At 45.2% G+C, this 19,994-nt stretch overlaps 1 protein-coding gene across 3 annotated transcripts in view; it reads left to right on the top strand.

Annotated features, from left to right (window-relative positions):
• LOC126272309 (uncharacterized) overlaps nucleotides 1-19,994 on the top strand; it is a 1,180,107-nt gene that overhangs the window by 1,119,198 nt on the left and 40,915 nt on the right. For all 3 annotated transcript variants that reach the window (XM_049975085.1, XM_049975083.1, XM_049975084.1), the window contains one exon: nucleotides 10,943-11,210. In XM_049975085.1, coding sequence (XP_049831042.1) covers nucleotides 10,968-11,210 — 243 coding nt within the window. In that variant the 5' untranslated portion in view covers nucleotides 10,943-10,967. The remainder of the gene's footprint in view (nucleotides 1-10,942; nucleotides 11,211-19,994) is intronic.

Raw genomic sequence — 19,994 nt, 5'->3', positions numbered from 1 at the left:
AAACGCGGCCGGCCGGAGTGGCCGAGCGGTTCTAGGCGCTACAGTCTGGAACCGCGTGACCACTACGGTCGTAGATTCGAATCCTGCCTCGGGCAGGATGTGTGTGATGTCCTTAGATTAGTTAGGTTTAAGTAGTTCTAAGTGCTAGGGGACTGATGACCTCAGAAGTCCCATAGTGCTCAGAGCCATTTGAAACATTTTTTTGAAAAATGCGGATAATTCTTTTCTGGAAAAAATCATCACTGTTCACGAGACTTATTGTTACCAATATGAACCTATCACAAATCGATAAAGTGCGGAAATTTGGAGGAACCGTTAACGGTTTTATGATATATAATCGATATTCAATCAATGATAGGCCCAAGTTGAACTAAATCTCAAAGGAGTTTTTTGACAGTGTCTCTTGGCTGCATGAACATTCTGTGCGTTGCACTCAAGTGTATCGAGACCATGTAGAACACTTGAAGCATTAAAATCATGGTCTCAAATTTTGTTTATTTTTTATTAATCCACGCTCGAAGTTTTTTGGTGTCATGACAGAATTCTGCTCCCGTTTCTCCTCCCTTACAAGTAGGTAGAGTTCAACATACGATTGAGGTGAGTGTACCAGCAAGTCTGTGTACAGGGCACCGCGCATCGCACCAGAAGACAGAGCAGCTGGCGCCATTGTGGTGAGCTCAGGAGGCGGGCAGGTGCTGTCTCGAGTCCGAGAGCTGAGCCAGCTGCGAGTGTATGTGTGCCGTCAGGCGCCTGAGGCCGGCGTTAGCTCGGGGCGGGCTTTCACCGCGGCTAACCGCTAACCGGTAGCCGGCAGCCGGTCCCCAGCACACATAATCCGGCGCGTGCCCGGAATACTGTTCCTAGTCTGCGCCGCTGGCCGCGCCTTTCTAGAGCGACGCCGGCCGCGGTGGAAGTGTGGGACACGACCTAGCACTGACGCGTGAGCGGTCAGTCCGCGACTCTCCGTCAACGCAAGCCAGTTGCCACGGGCAAATACATACACTCGTATTGGTGAATATTCTCGTATCAAACGGATCAGCCAGAATTGAGATTAAAAGAAACGTGATATAGTCTGTAAGCAGTATTATATAGCTTCTGAATGCTTGAGAAACTTAATTATTAAGCACCAAATAACTTTCTATAGCGGCATTCAGGGAGTGGGCACAAATACGGAAACAGCGCCTGAAATGTATGTTTGAACATAAATGCAGATGCTACCAAAGCCCGCAGATTGCGCTGTTGTATTTGGCCACGAACGGCATCTGCGCAGTGGCCTCAATAAGCCACAAGTGTCGGTCGTGGTCGGAACAGTGTTCTGTGTAGCTATGAGAGCATTGTGGCTCTGACCACTATGCGACTTAACTTCTAAGGTCATCAGTCGCCTAGAACTTAGAACTAATTAAACCTAACTAACCTAAGGACATCACACACATCCATGTCCGAGACAGGATTCGAACCTGCGACCGTAGCAGTCGCTCGGTTCCAGACTGTAGCGCCTAGAACCGCACGGCCACTCCGGTCGGCTACATGAGAGCATTGTGTCGGAGCTAACTGAATTGGAACGTAGACAAATTGTTGTTGCTCGAATGGTGGGTGCTACGTAGACGAAATGTTCGTTGTTTCAAGAGGCACAGTTTCGAAGATTTATACTGCATACAGGGAAAGGGGAAAAATATTATCCGCAAGGTCACAACGCGGACGAAACTGTGTGTTGAATGGTGGGACAGGCGGTCATTGAAGAGGAGTGTAACGTAAATAAGAAAACGACAGCTGCAAGTCACTGCAGAACTGAATGTCGCACTCGCGAATCCTGTCAGTACCAAAACAACACGGAACTCTATTAACAGTAAATTGCAGGACCAGCTGAAATGCGAATACCAGGCATCAGTGATGAAAATGCCCGATACAGGGAAACGTGGAGTCGTAACGATAAAACCTAGACTGAAAGAAAGTGTGGTCGGGTGAGTCTTGTTTCTCAGTGTTGCCAACATCAGGCTGAGTTTACATGAAGAGTGAAACATCGGGAAGGGAGGGGGCGGTTGGGTGACGATCTGGGCAGACATATCGTGGTATTAAATTGGTTGATTCAAACGATGGAAATCTAACAATATAATGAAAAGGATAGTTGCTACCCACCATATAGCAGAGAAACTGAGTCGCAGAAACTCGCAACAAAAGACTGCCCTAAAATTAGCTTCCGGCCAACAAGGCCTGTGTCAAAATTAGACAACATACACTCGCGCATACACTCACACAAACGCAACTCACACTTACATGACCACTGTCTATGGCAGCTGGCGCTAGATTGCCATCTCCGCCTTATGGTGAATAGAAACTATTCTTTTCATTATATTGTTGTATTAAAACTGTTGGATTGTTACACCACAAAGTCGCATTACCTTTAAGGATTTTTGCTGCTCAGATCCATTCCACGGTACAGTGTATGTTCCTCTATGGAGACGATGTGTTCCAAGAGGACAGCACCCCTGTTCACACAGCCCGCATCCTCCAGGACTGGTTTTGTGAGCTCGAGGACGAAGTGTCATGTCTGCCCTGGTCACCACAGCCATAAGATCTCAATATTAATGAGCCTTTGTGATGTACACTACCGCCCATTTAAAACTGCTACACCACGAATTGCTACAGCCCAAAATTTAACCTACAGGAACAAGATGATGTGATATGCAAATGATTAGCTTTTAAGAGCATTCACACAAGGTTGGCGACACCTACAACGTGCTGACATGAGGAAAGTTTCCAACCGATTTCTCATACACAAACAGCAGTTGACCGGCGTTGCCTGGTGAAACGTTGTCGTGATGCCTCGTGTAAGGAGGAGGAATGCGTACCACCACGTTTCCTACTTTGATAAAGGTCGGATTGTAGCCTATAGCGATTGCGGTTCATCGTATCGTGACATTGCTGCTCGCGTTGGTCGAGATCCAATGACTGTTAGTAGAATATGGAATCGGTGGGTTCAGGAGGGTAATACGGAACACCGTACTGGGTCCCAACAACCTCGTATCACTAAACAGTCGAGATGACAGGCATCTTATCCGCATGGCTGTAAAGGATCGTGCAGCCACGTTTCGATCCCTGAGTCAACAGATGGGGACGTTTGCAAGACAGCAACCATCTGCACGAACAGTTTGACGACGTTTGCAGCAGCATGGACTATCAGCTAGGAGACCATGGCTGCGGCTACCCTTAACGCTGCATCACAGATAGGAGCGCCTGCGATGGTGTACTCAACGACGAACATGGGTGCACGAATGGCAAAACGTCATTTTTTCGGATGAATCCCGGTTCCGTTTTCAGCATCATGATGGTTGCATCTGTGTTTGGCGACATCGCAGTGAACGCACTTTGGAAGCGTGTATTCGTCACCGCCATACTGGCGTATCACCTGGTGTGATGGTGTGGGTTACGGGTCTCGGTCACCTCTTGTTCCCATTGACGGCACTTAAAACAGTGGACATTACATTTCAGACATGTTACAACCCGTGGCTCTACCGTTCATTCCATCCATGCGAAAAGCTACATTTGAGCAGGATAACGCACGACCGCATGTTCCCGGTCCTGCACGGTCTTTCTGGATACAGTAAATGTTCGACTGCTGCACTGGCCAGCACATTCTCCAGATCTCACACCAACTGAAAACGCCTTGTCTATGATGGCCGAACAACTGGCTCGTCACAATACGCCAGTCACTACTCTTGATGTACTGTGGTATCGTGTACTCGTTGCGCGAATGTGGTAGGGAGACACGATATAGAACAAACAGACACCACCATGAATGTTTAGATGTTTTTGTTTACAAAATTAAGTACGAAAATGTGTTTTTTGATATGAAAAAATGAGTAGCGATAAAAACGTATAATCAGGAGACCTCTGGTTCGATCCTCGAAGGTGCACCTTTTTCAACTTTTAATAATATTCAATTTTTATTGACAAATCGAAATATTCATTAAAAATGTTGAATCTAAACTTGCACTAAAATAATTTTATATTTTTAGTTGCTAATCTCATCAAAATTTGAGTTTTCAAAATAAATAGAAATGCAAAATATCAAACAAAAAATAAAATATTATTTCTTTGTAAATATTGACCATTATTATGATTTTATATGCTCTTTTAATTGAGAATGAGGCACTTCATATGTCCGTATCAACTTTGAATTTATTTTAGAGTTTAATTTTGATGTATAATCAACATTTTCATTTGATAATAAGTACATAATTTAAGAAAAAGTAAAAAACGTGGTACTACTAACTAGAATCGACCCAGCTAGTTTTAGATTATAGGATTTTAGCTCCAGGCGCACAGCTGTCGGCCACTACATTACTAGAGCTTGAAATGTACGACTCAATGGCGAATGGAGATTTTTCTAATTCTAAAAATTAGTTTTTTCGAGTTGTTTTAAAAGTTGGGTCGTGCTGCTTTAGGAAATTGATTTCGGGGCGCTCGCCTGTAAAACCTATAAGGACGAAAGAAAATCAAAGAGGTCCAGTCCATACCCCTTGTGAGAGTGACCTTACCATCCCTATGCTAGCGATGGCGTGGGGCTGTGAGATACTTCAAGATATTTTATTCGACATAATCAGTAAATGGAACGTTCACTCAAAGCTAAAAATAAAATTTACGTTTGATAAAGCTATTTCTCTCGTGTATATTAGTTTAATGATGTATTCAGAAGCTACAAACGAGTGACCTGTCTAACCATTTCTTGGTCGAGTTGGCTTGTGAGTGTGACAACTGCCGTTCACATCTATTCCGAAGTAGAAACAGTGCCCGAGGCGCGACGAACAGACTGCCCTGTTTGGGAAACGCCTAGCACTTAGTTCCGCCGCGCAGCTGAAAGTGGCAGCTCGTTACGAAACACGCGCGGCCCCTGTTTTGCGCGTTCTCACACCTCGTCCCGCCGGCGACTGTGCACGTTCTTTTTGCGTCTGCCGGACAAGGTCGCGCTGCGGTCTGCGACAGCCCACGCTGGTGGCGGCGGCCGGTCGTTTTGTTTACAGGAAAGCTGAACGCCACGGCGTACCCGGCACACACGTATTACGGCTTCCGCGGGCCGTTTCTTTCGCGTCAAGAGCGAGATAGCGCGGCCGGTTTGCTTTACGAGCTGCGCGGATCCCGTTCTGTGTGTCGGCGATCCTAATCCTGGATCCGGTTCGGCAGAGCTGGGGCTTCTTCCTGACCACCGGCACAGGGCACGGGTTACGCGCTCTGCTCGCCATCACCAACAAACCCTAGAGCCGTCGGCACACGGACCGTGCTGTCGAACGTCAACGTTGAGCGTACCAAGTTCAGTGTGTGATTTGCAGGGGGGATGGGGGGAATCCCCCCCCCCCCTCTCTGCATCAGACCATCCCCTCCTCTGGTTTTAGTTTATGCATCCCAACCTGGAATGTTTATGTCCCACGCTCTGGAGTAAAACTTGACATATAATTTAAATTTGTGGAGCCGAACACTGAAAGTATTTAATGCAGTCTTACTATTCATGCTATTAATATGTTTGCTTATTAATTTTGAAAAAGTGCTATGTAGTAGTTAATCATTTCAAAACATTTACAACTAAATCATCATTCTCATGATGTCATTGTTGCTTCGTCTAAGGTGCGACAACCGTTTACTTGCGAGAGAAGTAGTGTGGCAGTCATACGCAGCAGTCGTACCGCCGAGTTGGCTGAGCTGGGGGCTGAAATTCCCACCCCGGGCCCTGACACAGGCTGGTGACCGGCCCGGTTTTCACATGTTTGGACTCTTAACGGAATCACTACAGGGAAGAAGATTTGAAAGTGATGAAGACGTCATTGCTGCGGTGCAAAATTGGTTACAGATGCAACCGAAAAACGTATTTTCTGATGAAATAAAAAAAACTCGTAAAACGTCGAGAAAACTGCATTTAAGTCCAGGGAGGTTACGTAGAAAAAATAACGCATGTTTCAGTTTTCTATCATCAGAATAAGTACAGCTTTTCACAAATGTGCCTTTACTTTTTGAATTCCCCTCGTATACCTGCATGTGGATGATTTTGTAAATAAGCTTTATCTATAATGGATTTTTAAAGATAATAACAAGGGTTGGATTTTCTGATGGTGCATACGCGCGAATAGTGAGTTTCGGCATTAACATCTATTTATAAATAACTGTTTAACCATGGGTAACTCCACGGTCCAACCTATTAACATATATAATTATACTAACACTCTAAGACACCCCCCCCCCCTCCCCCCACTGGTAAAAACACAAATCGCTCACGGGGCAAGTTCAACGTGCTGCTGACCGCTCAGGAACGATGCGACTTGTGCATACGGTACGTGGGACCCAACGTGGATACGCGATCGCAACGCACTTCAGCGGCAGTTGAGGGATGTTTCTAGTTCGTAAATCACACTGTTTACTCAACGGGCGCTCGTGAAATTCCCACGTTAGCCCTATTACAATGCACATTTCCTTTATCGTCCACGAAAAGGAAAGTACCATGTCCAATCAAAAAGGACACAGGCTTACAAAAGTTCCATTACAAAAATTGCGGTACAAATTTGGAATACTTCTCCGCATAAGATAAACATTAGTTCATCAAAAATGGCTCTGAGCACTATGGGACGTAACTGCTGAGGTCATTAGTCCCCTAGAACTTAGAACTACTTCAACCTAACTAACCTAAGGACACCACACACATCCATGCCCGAGGCAGGATTCGAACCTCCGACCGTAGCGGTCGCGCGGTTCCAGACTGTAGCGCCCAGAACCGCTCGGCCACTACGGCCGGCCATTATTTCATCATTCCCATATTTTACTAAAACCCCAAGGTCAGTCTTACTTGATGATCACTGTGCCTACCTAGTAGCAGAATCTTTGCATCGTGTGAATTACGAAGCGTAAAAGATAAAGGAGTAAAATATGTTTATACGAGTAGCGCAAGATGTCCTGTGGATTAAGCCAATCGAACAAAGCCACCCCTAAAAAAAATTGAACTTATATTTACATAACATCAAACATTCCAACATATACTTATATTAAACTAATAATAAAGTATCAGAACCTAATAAAAGCGCGAATGCTAGGGAAAAATTTAGAAGTGTTCAGACGCGAACCACCGCCCCGACAAATACTCATTATCGAGCATAGACGCTACTCATTACGCTTTTTTTATCTCATTTTTCATTGTTTTCGTTTGTTTCATCTGCTCGGGGCGGACGTCGCAAGACATCCGTTTCAGTTCCTCGTTGATCCATTAACTCAGTTTTTTTTATTGCAGAGGGCAGCTAACCCTCTGACCGAACACGCTGAGCTAATACGCTAAACCAACACATTCAGTTCGCCATATTGTGTTACGCCATACTGAAAACGTTAATCGTAGATAACTGTTACTAATTGAAATTTAATTATAACACATTGTACCAAGAAAAATCTGTTTTTGGTGGATCTTCGGTGTTTCGCTGCCTTCAAATAGCCTACCCTCATAATACGCAAGTTACAATAATTCTCTTGCCACGAATGTGGTGTTTCTCATTATTTATTGGAACGAATCACACAACTAACAACGGTTTTTCCAGGGATTCTCAATTTGCTGGTGCTCAGAAACCGTATATATATACATATAGGCTTGAAATAAATGCCAATATGGCGTTTCACAACTCTGTACTGAAGGGAGACGGCGTGTGTATGACGTAGGTGGCGTTGTGCCATCTCATTGGTCAACGCTCAGACGCACGCTCAGAATATCTGACATGCGAGATATTGCTCTGCAAGTTCGGAAAGACTCCCGTACGTACTATTCCACGCTATGACGTCAGAAACTCGGCACGCTCAACGTTCGGATGGCGACGGCTTTACGTCCGCACCCGACTGTCTCTACTTGTTACGCTGCTGTGGGAGTTTGACCGCCAGGTCTGTCTCTCCCAGCACTGGACGTTCCTTTTTTTCGTGTCAAAAGTGCTGTGTACTGCAACTATACATACTGTGGTTTGATGCAGATCTGCACTCTAGTCTACAAGTTTTCCCTCCATCTATGTCTACTGCTGTCTTCATCCATGTTAACTTACTTGGTACAGACAAGCCCTGATCTCCCACTATGATTTTTAACTCCGACAGTTCCGTTCATTAACATGCCTCATGCCAACGGCATCAACGCAGTGAAATCACCGGTTCCTGCCAGATTACCGAAGTTAAGCGCCCTGGGTCTTGGCTAGCACGTGGATGGGTAGTCGCTCGGCTCTACCGAGCGCTGTTGGGAAGCGGAATGCTCTCAGCGCTTGTGAGACCACTTGAGGAGGTACTTAATCTCGAAGTACCAGCTCCAGGTCACGAAAACTGACAACGCCAGTAGAGCGGAGCTCTGATCATGTGGCCCTCCATATCCGCATCAGTGATGGCTTTCGGTTGAGGATGACAAGGCGGTCGGTCGGTACTGTTGAGCCCTCCAGTTCCTCTTCGAACGGAGTTTGACGCCTAAAGATTTGTTTTATCAATCCACCCCTTCTATTAGTCAAGTTGCGCCATAAACCACTTTTCTGTTAAGTTTGGTTCAGAACCTCTTCATTACTTACACGATCTACCCATCTAATCCCCAGCATTGTCCTCTGTCACCCCATTTCAAAAGCTTCTATTTTTCTCTTGCCTGAACTCTATCATCCATGATTTACTTCCTCACAAGGCTATAATCCAGGAAAATACCTTCAGAAAAGACTTTCTAACATTTAAATTTACATTCAATATTTACAAATTTCGACCAGCCGCGGTGGCCGAGCGGTAGCCGGCACGGTAGCTCAGCGTGTTCGGCCAGAGGGATAGCTGCCCTCTGTAATAATAATAATTAAAAAAAAACTGAGTTAATCGATCAACAACGACCTTCAACGGATGTCCTACGACGTCCGCCCCGAGCAGAAGCAACGAACAAAAGCGAACAAAATGAGATTTAACAAAATGAAAAAAAAAGCGGTTATAGGCGCTACAGTCTGGAACCGCACGACCGCTACGGTCGCAGGTTCGAATCCTGCCTCGCGCATGGATGTGTGTGTGTTGTCCTTAGGTTAATTAGGTTTAAGTAGTTCTAGTTCTAGGGGACTGATGACCTCATATGTTAAGTCCCATAGTGCTCAGAGCCATTTGAGCCATTTAATAAATTTCACTTTTTGTCTTGCCAGTCTACAATGCATATCCTATCTACTTTGGCCATCGCTGTTTTCTTGTTTTTCTAATAGTAAAATTCTCTATCACTTTATGTTACTACACTCCTTTCTATCGTTTTAATTTTCTTTTGTTGTCTTACAACTGCTTTTCTATACACTATCCGTTCCGTGCAGATCGTCTTTCAAGCCCTTTGCCGTTACCGCCAAAGCTTTAGTTCTCCTCCCAAGCGCCTATTTGGTTTCATTTTCTGCGAGCTTACTGTGCAATTTGAATAACATCGGAGATAGGCTGCAAACCTGCCACACTTACTTCTTAACTACTGTTTCCCTTTCATGTCCTTCAGTTGTTATGGCAGCTTGTAGATAACCTTACGACCGCTACATTCAGAATTTCAAATACTGTATTCTAGTTAACATTAGAAATACTTTCTCCATAAAAATTAAGTCAGAAAACTAGATTTTTAATTTAACGGAGCAGTATCGCGAGAAAGGACATACCCGAAGGTACTGATTACTGTTGTTTTTGTAAAGCATTCTGGAAAGCTGCGACTGAAAACTATCTGCAGACATAAACGGAACTTGGTAGTTTTGTCTAGAAATTTGCCAACAGATATATTAAGAAACGTTTCACTCTTCAAAATCCAATTATTCATTTCGCTGAAAATACAATTCGTTGTAATAAAATTATGGGAAACTCCTTAATGGTGATCAAAAAATTTTCGTGTGCTATAACTCCCATGTTATAAGTACGCTCTTTTGAGGGATCGGTACATTGAAGGTTCATCAGAAACTCTTTGTTCTTGGTAGGATTTGTTATAGTTAATGAATGAATAACATATCGACGATTAAAGCATTCCGAAGATCGCAACATAAAATACAAGGCCACGTGTTTTAGAAGTTCGTCGCAGCATAGTTGGCAGAAGTGTTGAATCATGAAACCATGTGTGGCGAGTTCGCATCTTGCTTTATCCATGTATTTCTTTTTTTTTCATCTTCGTCTTGTCCAAAATATTGTGGAACTTTCTTATTAACAGAAAAATTTTCTGTAATATTTGATGTAATGTAAACTCAGTGCGCTCTCTTTCAGAAGCGAGTGTGTCTGATTTTGTGAAGTTTTATAAGCTGATTTCCTCACTGACTGGAGACGGTACTTCCCTACTTTCTTTTGTGTCGCATAACATGTCCATGTACAACGAAGTTTTTTTTTTTTTATTTTTTAAGCCACCCTTGTGACCGAGCGGTTCTAGGCGCTCAGTACGAACCGCGGTGCTGCTACATTACTAAACACTGTAGTAATTTTTCTGGTTTGTACATGATATATATGTAATGGGATGTACAGCCTGTTAAGAGATCGTGATGGGCATTATACACAATAGTACCATAGTGAATATGCAGAAGGCTGTGAGCCATCGCGGTGCTGCTACGATCGAAGGTTCGAATCCTGCCTCGGCCATGGATGTGTGTGATGTCATTAGGTTTAAGTAGTTCTAAGTCTAGGGGACTGATGACCTCAGATGTTAAGTCCCATAGTGCTCAGAGCCATTTGAACCAAATCATCTTTCAAATGTAGTAACTTGTCTACCAACTTCCGTATATGTCGCTGAACTACTCCTTGATGTTGCGGTTTTTTCTCGTCAGTGCACTTATAAAGAAAATGGTCCCCACGTACTGAAATCGCATATAGAGGACGCGTGCATGTAGTGTTATAAGTGTAAGGAGAAGCTTATGTCACCTACATAGGCGCGTGTTCCTGCTCTGTTGGTGAACGGAGTGTTGAGCTTGCGCCCTCCCGCGTGTTGCAGATGCGGCGGACCGGCGGTCGCTAGGATGGCGGCGACGGACGGGCAGATCGTGTGCGCGGCGGCGCGCTGGTCGGACGAGGCGCAGTACCTGCGAGAGCTGGTCTCCGGGCCGCGGCCGCTGCGGCTGCCCGCTGTCGTCAAGGTGACGCGCGGCCAGTACGGCGGCCTGGGGGTGCCGTCGCTGCCCGCCCCCGCGCTCCAGCCCGCCGCGCTCATCGTGTCCGCGGGCCGCCGCCGCAAGCTCGCCGCGCAGGCCGTCAAGCTCAAGGTGCGTACCTCGTGCTGCCACCTCACTGCGGCCACATCCCGACGAGGGGCGCGAAAGCAGCAATGCAAGACTCATTCACTGTTCCAATACACCATATTATTCCCCGCACTGTTGCCCATAAAACCCTACATTTCAACATATTCTCCGTTCAAAGCGACGGCCTTGCGCCAACTTACTGGGAGGGTTTGTATGCCCGCTTTGTACCACTCTACTTGCCTTTCTGCGTCAGTAACCTCCCGTCATCTGTGTAACGTCTCCCGCGGAGTGCATCCTTCGTCGGTCCAAACAAATAGAAGCAGGAAGATGCGAAATTCGAGTATATGTTGGATGTGAAGAATAGTCCAATGAAGTTTTGTAAGCTCCTTTCAGTAAGGCTTTGCGTTGTCCTGGAGATGGACATGTTCGATTGCATTGTTCGACTGGTGTAAGATGTCGTGGTCTCCTGACGTTCATTGCTTACATATTCCGCCCTCACAATCATATTCCGCACATCGAGACGCTCCATTCGAACCGAAACTCGATAAGATAAAGTCAATGTTGTATGAATTCATGTAAACGATATGCAAATAACAAGTAAGTGCACCGTGGCTGAAATAGTCGAGGCTGGCGTACACACACACATTGAAGACACGACGGTCGCAGGGGCTTGCTTTTAGTTGGGGAGACGCAAACCGCACGCAAGGGGGCCGGTCCCTTCAGAGGACGACTCAGCCTATCTACACTCCCGGAAATGGAAAAAAAGAGCACCAGTGTGTCAGACCCACCATACTTGCTCCGGACACTGCGAAAGGGCTTTACAAGCAATGAAAACACGCACGGCACAGCGGACACACCAGCAACCGCGGTGTTGGCCGTCGAATGGCGCTAGCTGCGCAGCATTTGTGCACCGCCGCCGTCAGTGTCAGCCAGTTTGCCGTGGCATACGGAGCTCCATCGCAATCTTCAACACTGGTAGCATGCCGCGACAGCGTGGACGTGAACTGTATGTGCAGTTGACGGACTTTGAGCGAGGGCGTATAGTGGGCATGCGGGAGGCCGGGTGGACGTACCGCCGAATTGCTCAACACGTGGGGCGTGAGGTCTCCACAGTACATAGATGTTGTCGCCAGTGGTCGGCGGAAGGTGCACGTGCCCGTCGACCTCGGACCGGACCGCAGCGACGCACGGATGCACGCCAAGACCGTAGGATCCTACGCAGTGCCGTAGGGGACCGCACCGCCACTTCCCAGCAAATTAGGGACACTGTTGCTCCTGGGGTATCGGCGAGGACCATTCGCAACCGTCTCCATGAAGCTGGGCTACGGTCCCGCACACCGTTAGGCCGTCTTCCGCTCACGCCCCAACATCGTGCAGCCCACTTCCAGTGGTGTCGCGACAGGCGTGAATGGAGGGACGAATGGAGACGTGTTGTCTTCAGCGATGAGAGTCGCTTCTGCCTTGGTGCCAATGATGGTCGTATCCGTGTTTGGCGCCGTGCAGGTGAGCGCCACAATCAGGACTGCATACAACCGAGGCACACAGGGCCAACACCCGGCATCATGGTGTGGGGAGCGATCTCCTACACTGGCCGTACACCTCTGGTGATCGTCGAGGGGACACTGAATAGTGCACGGTACATCCAAACCGTCATCGAACCCATCGTTCTACCATTCCTAGACCGGCAAGGGAACTTGCTGTTCCAACAGGACAATGCACGTCCGCATGTATCCCGTGCCACCCAACTTGCTCTAGAAGGTGTAAGTCAACTACCCTGGCCAGCAAGTTCTCCGGATCTGTCCCCCATTGAGCATGTTTGGGACTGGATGAAGCGTCGTCTCACGCGGTCTGCACGTCCAGCACGAACGCTGGTCCAACTGAGGCGCCAGGTGGAAATGGCATGGCAAGCCGTGCCACAGGACTACATCCAGCATCTCTACGATCGTCTCCATGGAAGAATAGCAGCCTGCATTGCTGCGAAAGGTGGATATACACTGTACTAGTGCCGACATTGTGCATGCTCTTTTTCCTGTGTCTATGTGCCTGTGGTTCTGTCAGTGTGATCATGTGATGTATCTGACCCCAGGAATGTGTTAATAAAGTTTCCCCTTCCTGGGACAATGAATTCACGGTGTTCTTATTTCAGTTTCCAGGAGTGTATGTCGGCCGGTGACCGCCCGTAGAGCAGACAGCATTGGCCCGAGTGAAAAGGGGGAACGACCCAGTTTTCGGCTTAAAAGCAAATTCCACTACATTGTGTGGGAGCGACCAGCCTACGCATTCTTTACCCATAGCACACAGTTTCAGAGCTTTTCATAGCGAGACAGCAAACGCCAAACGCCGATGCTACAGATTTCCGGGTTGGTCACCTTAAACGAAATGTCATTCTCCCATTTTAGAAGAGGAATGCTGATTGGCAGATGATACTCCTGATGCCTTGAGCTGAAGGAGTAATGGAAGAGACCGAAAGATATACCCCTTCACATCTGGCGTGGAGAGGGGCCGTTCTGTTGTCGCTCTTGGAGTGAGGAACAAATCTCTCCTCAGTACTTCACTTGGGAACACCTCTGTCGAGAGCGAACCGAAGTGCGACTCCCTATATTGAGTCCTTGCGATTAAGCGATGTTGACTGTGTTGGCTGACACACTTAATGTGCGGTGTGAATGGACAGAGTTATAGTTAAAGGCCTGCGAGCGAATTTTTGAGTGGCATCACAGTGGACTGGTTATCTGACCGGTGTACCACGCCAGTCGTTAGACTTGGGGCGAATAAGAGTCCTTGACCTCATCAAGGTGTAGGGAGAGTTTGATTGGCGAAGGTCAATCCAGATCGTACGAGAGTTATCTTATTTGTGAGCAGCGAGCGGCGCAGACAGCAGTCATCGCAGCTTACGGTATTGTGCGCTACAGCTATTGCGAGCCCCATATTTCCTCCACAACAGTACCTTTCACTGCATTTCACACGCGACAGCCTCGACCGTACCTTTCAACATTCTAACGGATAATTATTCAAGTTGAGTAGGCGCAGCTCTCAGCCATTCTGCCAAGTCAATAACAATCTTAAACTTTGTATAGAAATTTCATTAGCGAATCCTATCCTTGAGAGGTAACTTCACATTCCGAAAAGAACCAGGAAATAACGTGTTAAATTCATAACTAAAAGTGCCATTGTCATTTCTCAGAATTTTTGCAAAATAAATTATAATTTTCGTTAGTTTCATGTTTTTTTTTTACACTAACTAGCACTACCCCAGTACCCAGTTATCCCACTAGTTAAGTATGAAATTTTGTGAATTTTTGTGTCATTTCCTTACAGCGGACGACTCCAGAAGATATTTATTGCTGAAAGTTTTTCAGGCTTTTGTATTTAGAACGTTAGGAGCGTCTGTCTGACTTCTGTAGTAATGTAGAGGTGGAAATTGCATCTTGCAGGAGCCACAGCGAGAAGGGTACATCTCAGATTAATCCGTTGCGCAGAATAACAGATCAATCCCACGCTCACATTGGGATCAGTCGATCACCTTTAGTGAGTGTCCGCACGTTCCAACACTGCAGGAATCACAGACGTGTATGCGGCCGGCCTGCACGCGGGAGATCTGACAGTCTTGGGCGAGTCGGTTGCGATGATAACAAACCCCTCGCCCAACAACTCACCACACTTTTGTTCACTGTCAGGTCTCCACAGACATCCTGCAAGTGCCTACGAATATCTGAGTTTCTCTCGTTCTCCACCAAAACAAACACAATTTCAGCTCTCTGCTTAGAACGCATCTCCGTTACAGACGCCATTTTGAAGGCTACGTATCGGATTTGCTTGAAACTATAAGGACTGAGAGGGGAACATTCCACTATGTCTCACGACAAATTACGAATTTTTTCCACTGAAATTGAACGATAAAAATTTGTTTCGGTACCTTTCGAACGTCCCTCGTATTTTGCGTTCCGTCAGCCTGAATCCTCCTTTCTGTAATAGAATACAGAGCCAGGAGTAACGCCTGGAATGAGGGTGAGTCAAATGAAAACTATACATTTGTAGCCATTGTTGTTTTTTCTACCCCGCACGCTGGGCGTCAAATTTTGTGGAAGTACGATTCCTGAGCACCATCTTGGACACAAAAATTATGTACGCATCCTTCAATACTATGTGTATTACCCAATTTAATTATTTCTGGTTCCGAGTCAGCTGAAGTTTTACTTGCAGTTGTCAGATGCATAGGGTTGGGGCACAGCTTACCTGCTTTATTAATTTGCAGTTCTCATGGAGGAAGGAAATTAAACAGCAGCTCAGTGTCCCGCAGAGCCGCTTGTCCTGGGTAGAAAATAAATTAGGCATTTATTATTCCATGTTCCACTCAGTACAGTTGTATGATAAAAATATTCATTGCGCAGCTGAGGGAGACCTTGACTTCAAGAAAGCAAAAGCTGCTTCACTGCTTCGCAGACGTTCAGCCAGGCTGGGCGGGAAGAGGGCCTCGTACGGTGGTGGAACAGGCCGCACTGGTCCACCTTGCCGGCGTTATTAGCTTGTTAGACAGCACAGCCCATCGGTATCTTGACGTGCAGTTCAGTACTGACAGTCGTCGAACTTGAACGAAGACAGAAGGATACGCATATCAGCGATGAAGAATATCAGACTGCCCCTGAGGTAACTTCTTGTGTGTTTGTAGCCGCTACTCGGTTTCCTCTCCTCTGCCGGAGCACCAGTTTCCCTCGTTTACAAGTCATTGGTCATAAGTGGTACATAATTCTGCCAATGACAGCTGTTGCTCATGCACACTTCTTACTTGAAGCTCTTTTCGCAAAAAGCAATAATTCTGTCTAGCCACACGGAGGGTGTCAGGCGCAAATATTGATTTCGTTACCGAGTCATGTGGCATGCCGCAACCGTTAAGACACTGAAATCTCGACTAATCCTTTATTAATAGATGTCTGTCTTCATAACATATAACAGTATGATCCACAATGGCCTGTTTTGGCTAGTAGTCGTCATTAGATCATTTACAAAACAGAAGAAAACACTAATCCGACAGTAATAAATTCAATAGCTTGATGGGCAAATATACAGAAACTCTACTATAAAGAGCTAAAGAAACTGGTACACCAGCCTAATATCGTGTAGGGCCCCCGCGAGCACGAAGAAGTGCCGCAACACGACATGGCATGGACTCGACTAATGTCTGAAGTAGTGCTGGAGGGAACTGACACCATGTATTCTACAGTAGGGCTGTCCATAAATCCACAAGAGTACGAGGGGATGGAGATCTCTTCTGAACAGCACGTTGCAAGGCATCCCAAATATGCTCAATAATGTTCATGTCTGGGGAGTTTGGTGGCCTGTGGAAGTGTTTAAACGCAGAAGAGTGTTCCTGGAGCCACTCTGTAGCAATTCTGGACGTGTGGGGTGTTGCATTCCAAGTCTGTCGGAATGCACAATGGACATGAGTGGATGCAGGTGATAAGACAGAATAGTTACGTATGTGTCACCAGTCAGAGTCGTATCTAGACGTATCAGAAGTCCCATATCACTCTAACTGCACACAATCCACATCATTACAGAGCCTCCATCAGCTTGAACAGTCCCCTGCTAACATGCAGATTGCATGGTTTCGTGAGGTTGTCTCCATACCCGTACACATTCATCCGTGCGACCAGACAACATGTTTTCAGTCATAAACAGTCCAATATCGGTGCTGACGTGTAGTCGTCAAGAATACACGAGTGGGCCTTTGGCTTCGAAACCCCATATCGATGATGTTTCGTTAAATGGTTAGCACTCTGACACTTGTTGATGACCTCGCACTGAAATCTGCAGAAATTTGCGGAAGGGTTGCACTTCTGTCACGCTGAACGAGTCTCATCAGTTGTCGTTTGTCCCGTTCTTGCAGGATCTTTCTCCGGCAGCAGCGACGACGTCGGAGATTTGATGTCTTATCGGATTTCTGATATTCACGGTACACTCGTGAAATGGTCGTACGGGAAAATCCCCACTTCATCGCTACCACGGCGAAACTGTGTCTCATCGTTCGTGCGCCGACTATTAAACCTGGTTAAAAATCACTTAAATCTCGATAACCTGCCATTATAGGAGCAGTAACCGATTTAACATGTGTGCCTGACTCTTGTCTTATACAGGCGTTGACGATCGCAGCGCCTATTTGGCTGTTTACGTACTCATATCTCCGTATTTGAATATGCATCCCTATACCCGTTTCTTTGGCACTTCAGTGTATGACCCATAAAATACATAAAACCTAAGAAATAGCATGACTGAGTGCACTAACAAACCTTCAAATATGTATCAGCGTCAAATAATCTGTACACTTACATACATAACAAGTGCTGCTAATAGTCTGTGGGCGCTCTATACTTACACACACACACACACAAACTTTAGCCAGTAGAGAGCACTAATACTGAGGTACACAACTAATCGGCATCATCTATTCAGCAGCTTAAAATGGCTGCACATTGCATTGCTAAGGTGTGTTTTATTGTTAGACAGACAACTTGGGATTTTCTGTACAACGTATCTTTTATTTTAGTGAAGCTGTCCAGACACACGTATTTAGACAGATCCTCCCGTGTACTCAACGTACTCCCTGTAAAAAAAAAAAAAAAAAAAAAAAAAAAAAAAAAAAAAAAAAAAAAAAAAAAAAAAAAAGCCGATCGAACCAATTATAACTGGACTCCATTAACACCGCATCTGACGCTGCACTCGCAATAGTGTGGTAGCAAAATGAACAACCAAAACTTCACCACCAAATTTCGAAAAGCAGAATCAACAGAAAAAAACTGCCGGTGCTCATAGAATGACAAAAGATAATACACTGCATAATAGTAATCGCCATCAAAGAGACAACAAAACATTGCCGATTGCATGAAAGTTGAAAATGTAATACAACGTTGCGTTCACTCTCTCTCCTTTTCATGTCGGCGTATTTGTACGTACATACATTAACACAGTACTTAGGTCGACAACACAATAATTATGATACATTAATTATAGCTGTTTCATTAAGATTACCGAGATACTACTGTTCAAAGTTGTTTTGTACAGATTTGTTATCAAATCACTATGCTGTTTCTTTCAATCTCGATTTATACTGTGTCCGACTTTTTGGCAGTGTGATAGAAAATGAGTAACGAAAACACACCGGAAATTAGTGATTTAGATATTCTCTTAAGCAATGAAACTGAATCAACGGAATTATAGCAAAGCATAGATATGCTACAATATCAACAGTTCACTACAATGCATTCACTGTAATACGAAACACTGATCTGATGCATGTTAGCAATACAGGGATATTGAACGCCAGACACTTGTACTGCAAAACAAATTATTTGTATTGTTGCAGATGTGCTGCGTGCTTTGCACCTCCGATTTCGCCCGTCCGTCCTCCAGACCTCGCTCGGTATCGCATTTAACACAGGCTTTACATTATTAACATTCTTTCGACACTACTTAGCGGTTTTTAAATTAGAAATAACTAACGAATAAGTTAAAAATTATCCTGTTAGTCCTTGCGGATACAACTGAGGAATAATTCAGCCAAATTTCAGAAAGACGTTTTTATTAGTGTGCCTGCAATCAATTCCGTCAGTGTGTTTCAAGCAAACGGAATAGATTGCGGGCACACTAATGAAGATATCTGTCTGAAATTTGATTGAATTAATCCTCAGACTTGTCTGCAAGAAGTAATAGGATATTTTTTATTTTAATTTACTCCTTAATTACTGCAAAAAACGTTACCAAAAACTCACGACAACACTCCATCTTAGTTTCATACTCCCGCCATTTTATTATTTTATCAAATTAAAAAGAAAGTGCTATAACTCTGTGTGCAGTATCCTATGGGCTAAAAAAAACAGTTTTCAAATAAAGTTTTCAGATTGCAAGACTTTCGTCATGGGTACACCTTTTTTTGCACAGAGAAACTTTAACATCTCGGATGGGGAGCTTAATGAAGAATGAATTTCTTAAATCCAAGAATCAATAAATAATGCACAGAGGATCTACGTTGAATGATTCATTAGTTTTTTTTTTTAAATGTAGAAGTCGTTTATTTTATAGTCTGCACCCTTAAGGCGAATAGGGAGATAGTTACTTTCGAAGTCACGCGAGAGTTTTTACTTCTCCTACGAACTTTTGCTCCAATGACCTCGACGTTGAGTACACATTAGTAATGGATCTTCCTCGTCCGTTTTCTAAAGAAATACCATTGTGGTGACTTTGCTTCTCTGCAGGTTCTCAGCTATTCTGCAACACAGGTTCATCGAAGAAACAGGATATTCCAGCAGTTACCATATATCGTTACAAATCAGCAGGATATTAGAAATGCATAAGAATCTTTAGCCCTCCAACCAAGAGTAAATCATCCGGTCAAAGATGATGTGGGCCTTCGCAGATGTGATGTGTCTCCTACATCGTCTTCGCAATCTGCAACGTTGACGAACCGTGTAAGTTGCTCTTGCAACCCAGCTGTCTTCTCATCAGTATAGTTCCCAGAGACCTAGAATGAATACAAAAGTACGAAGTTATTCACTCGGCCTACAATTTACTCGGACTGTGTTATGAAAGTGTGTAGAAACGCGCGATGTGAACGCTCCAGGGAAGCAGGACAGTGGATTCCGACTCAGCAACGCATGGGAAATGGCCTCTTTAAGCCAGGACGAAACGGAGGCTCCAGCAACTAAATGACAGCCGCCTAGGGACGTTGTCGGTAGGAGACAAGTGGCTTAACATCTTGAATATGGGAAACACATTTGCTGCAGGAATGCAAAGATAGTCTGCACATGGATTTTACAG

The sequence above is a fragment of the Schistocerca gregaria genome, chromosome 5 (assembly GCF_023897955.1).
Source record: "Schistocerca gregaria isolate iqSchGreg1 chromosome 5, iqSchGreg1.2, whole genome shotgun sequence".
Lineage (NCBI taxonomy): Eukaryota > Metazoa > Arthropoda > Insecta > Orthoptera > Acrididae > Schistocerca > Schistocerca gregaria.
This window is presented reverse-complemented; position numbering and strand designations above follow the sequence as displayed.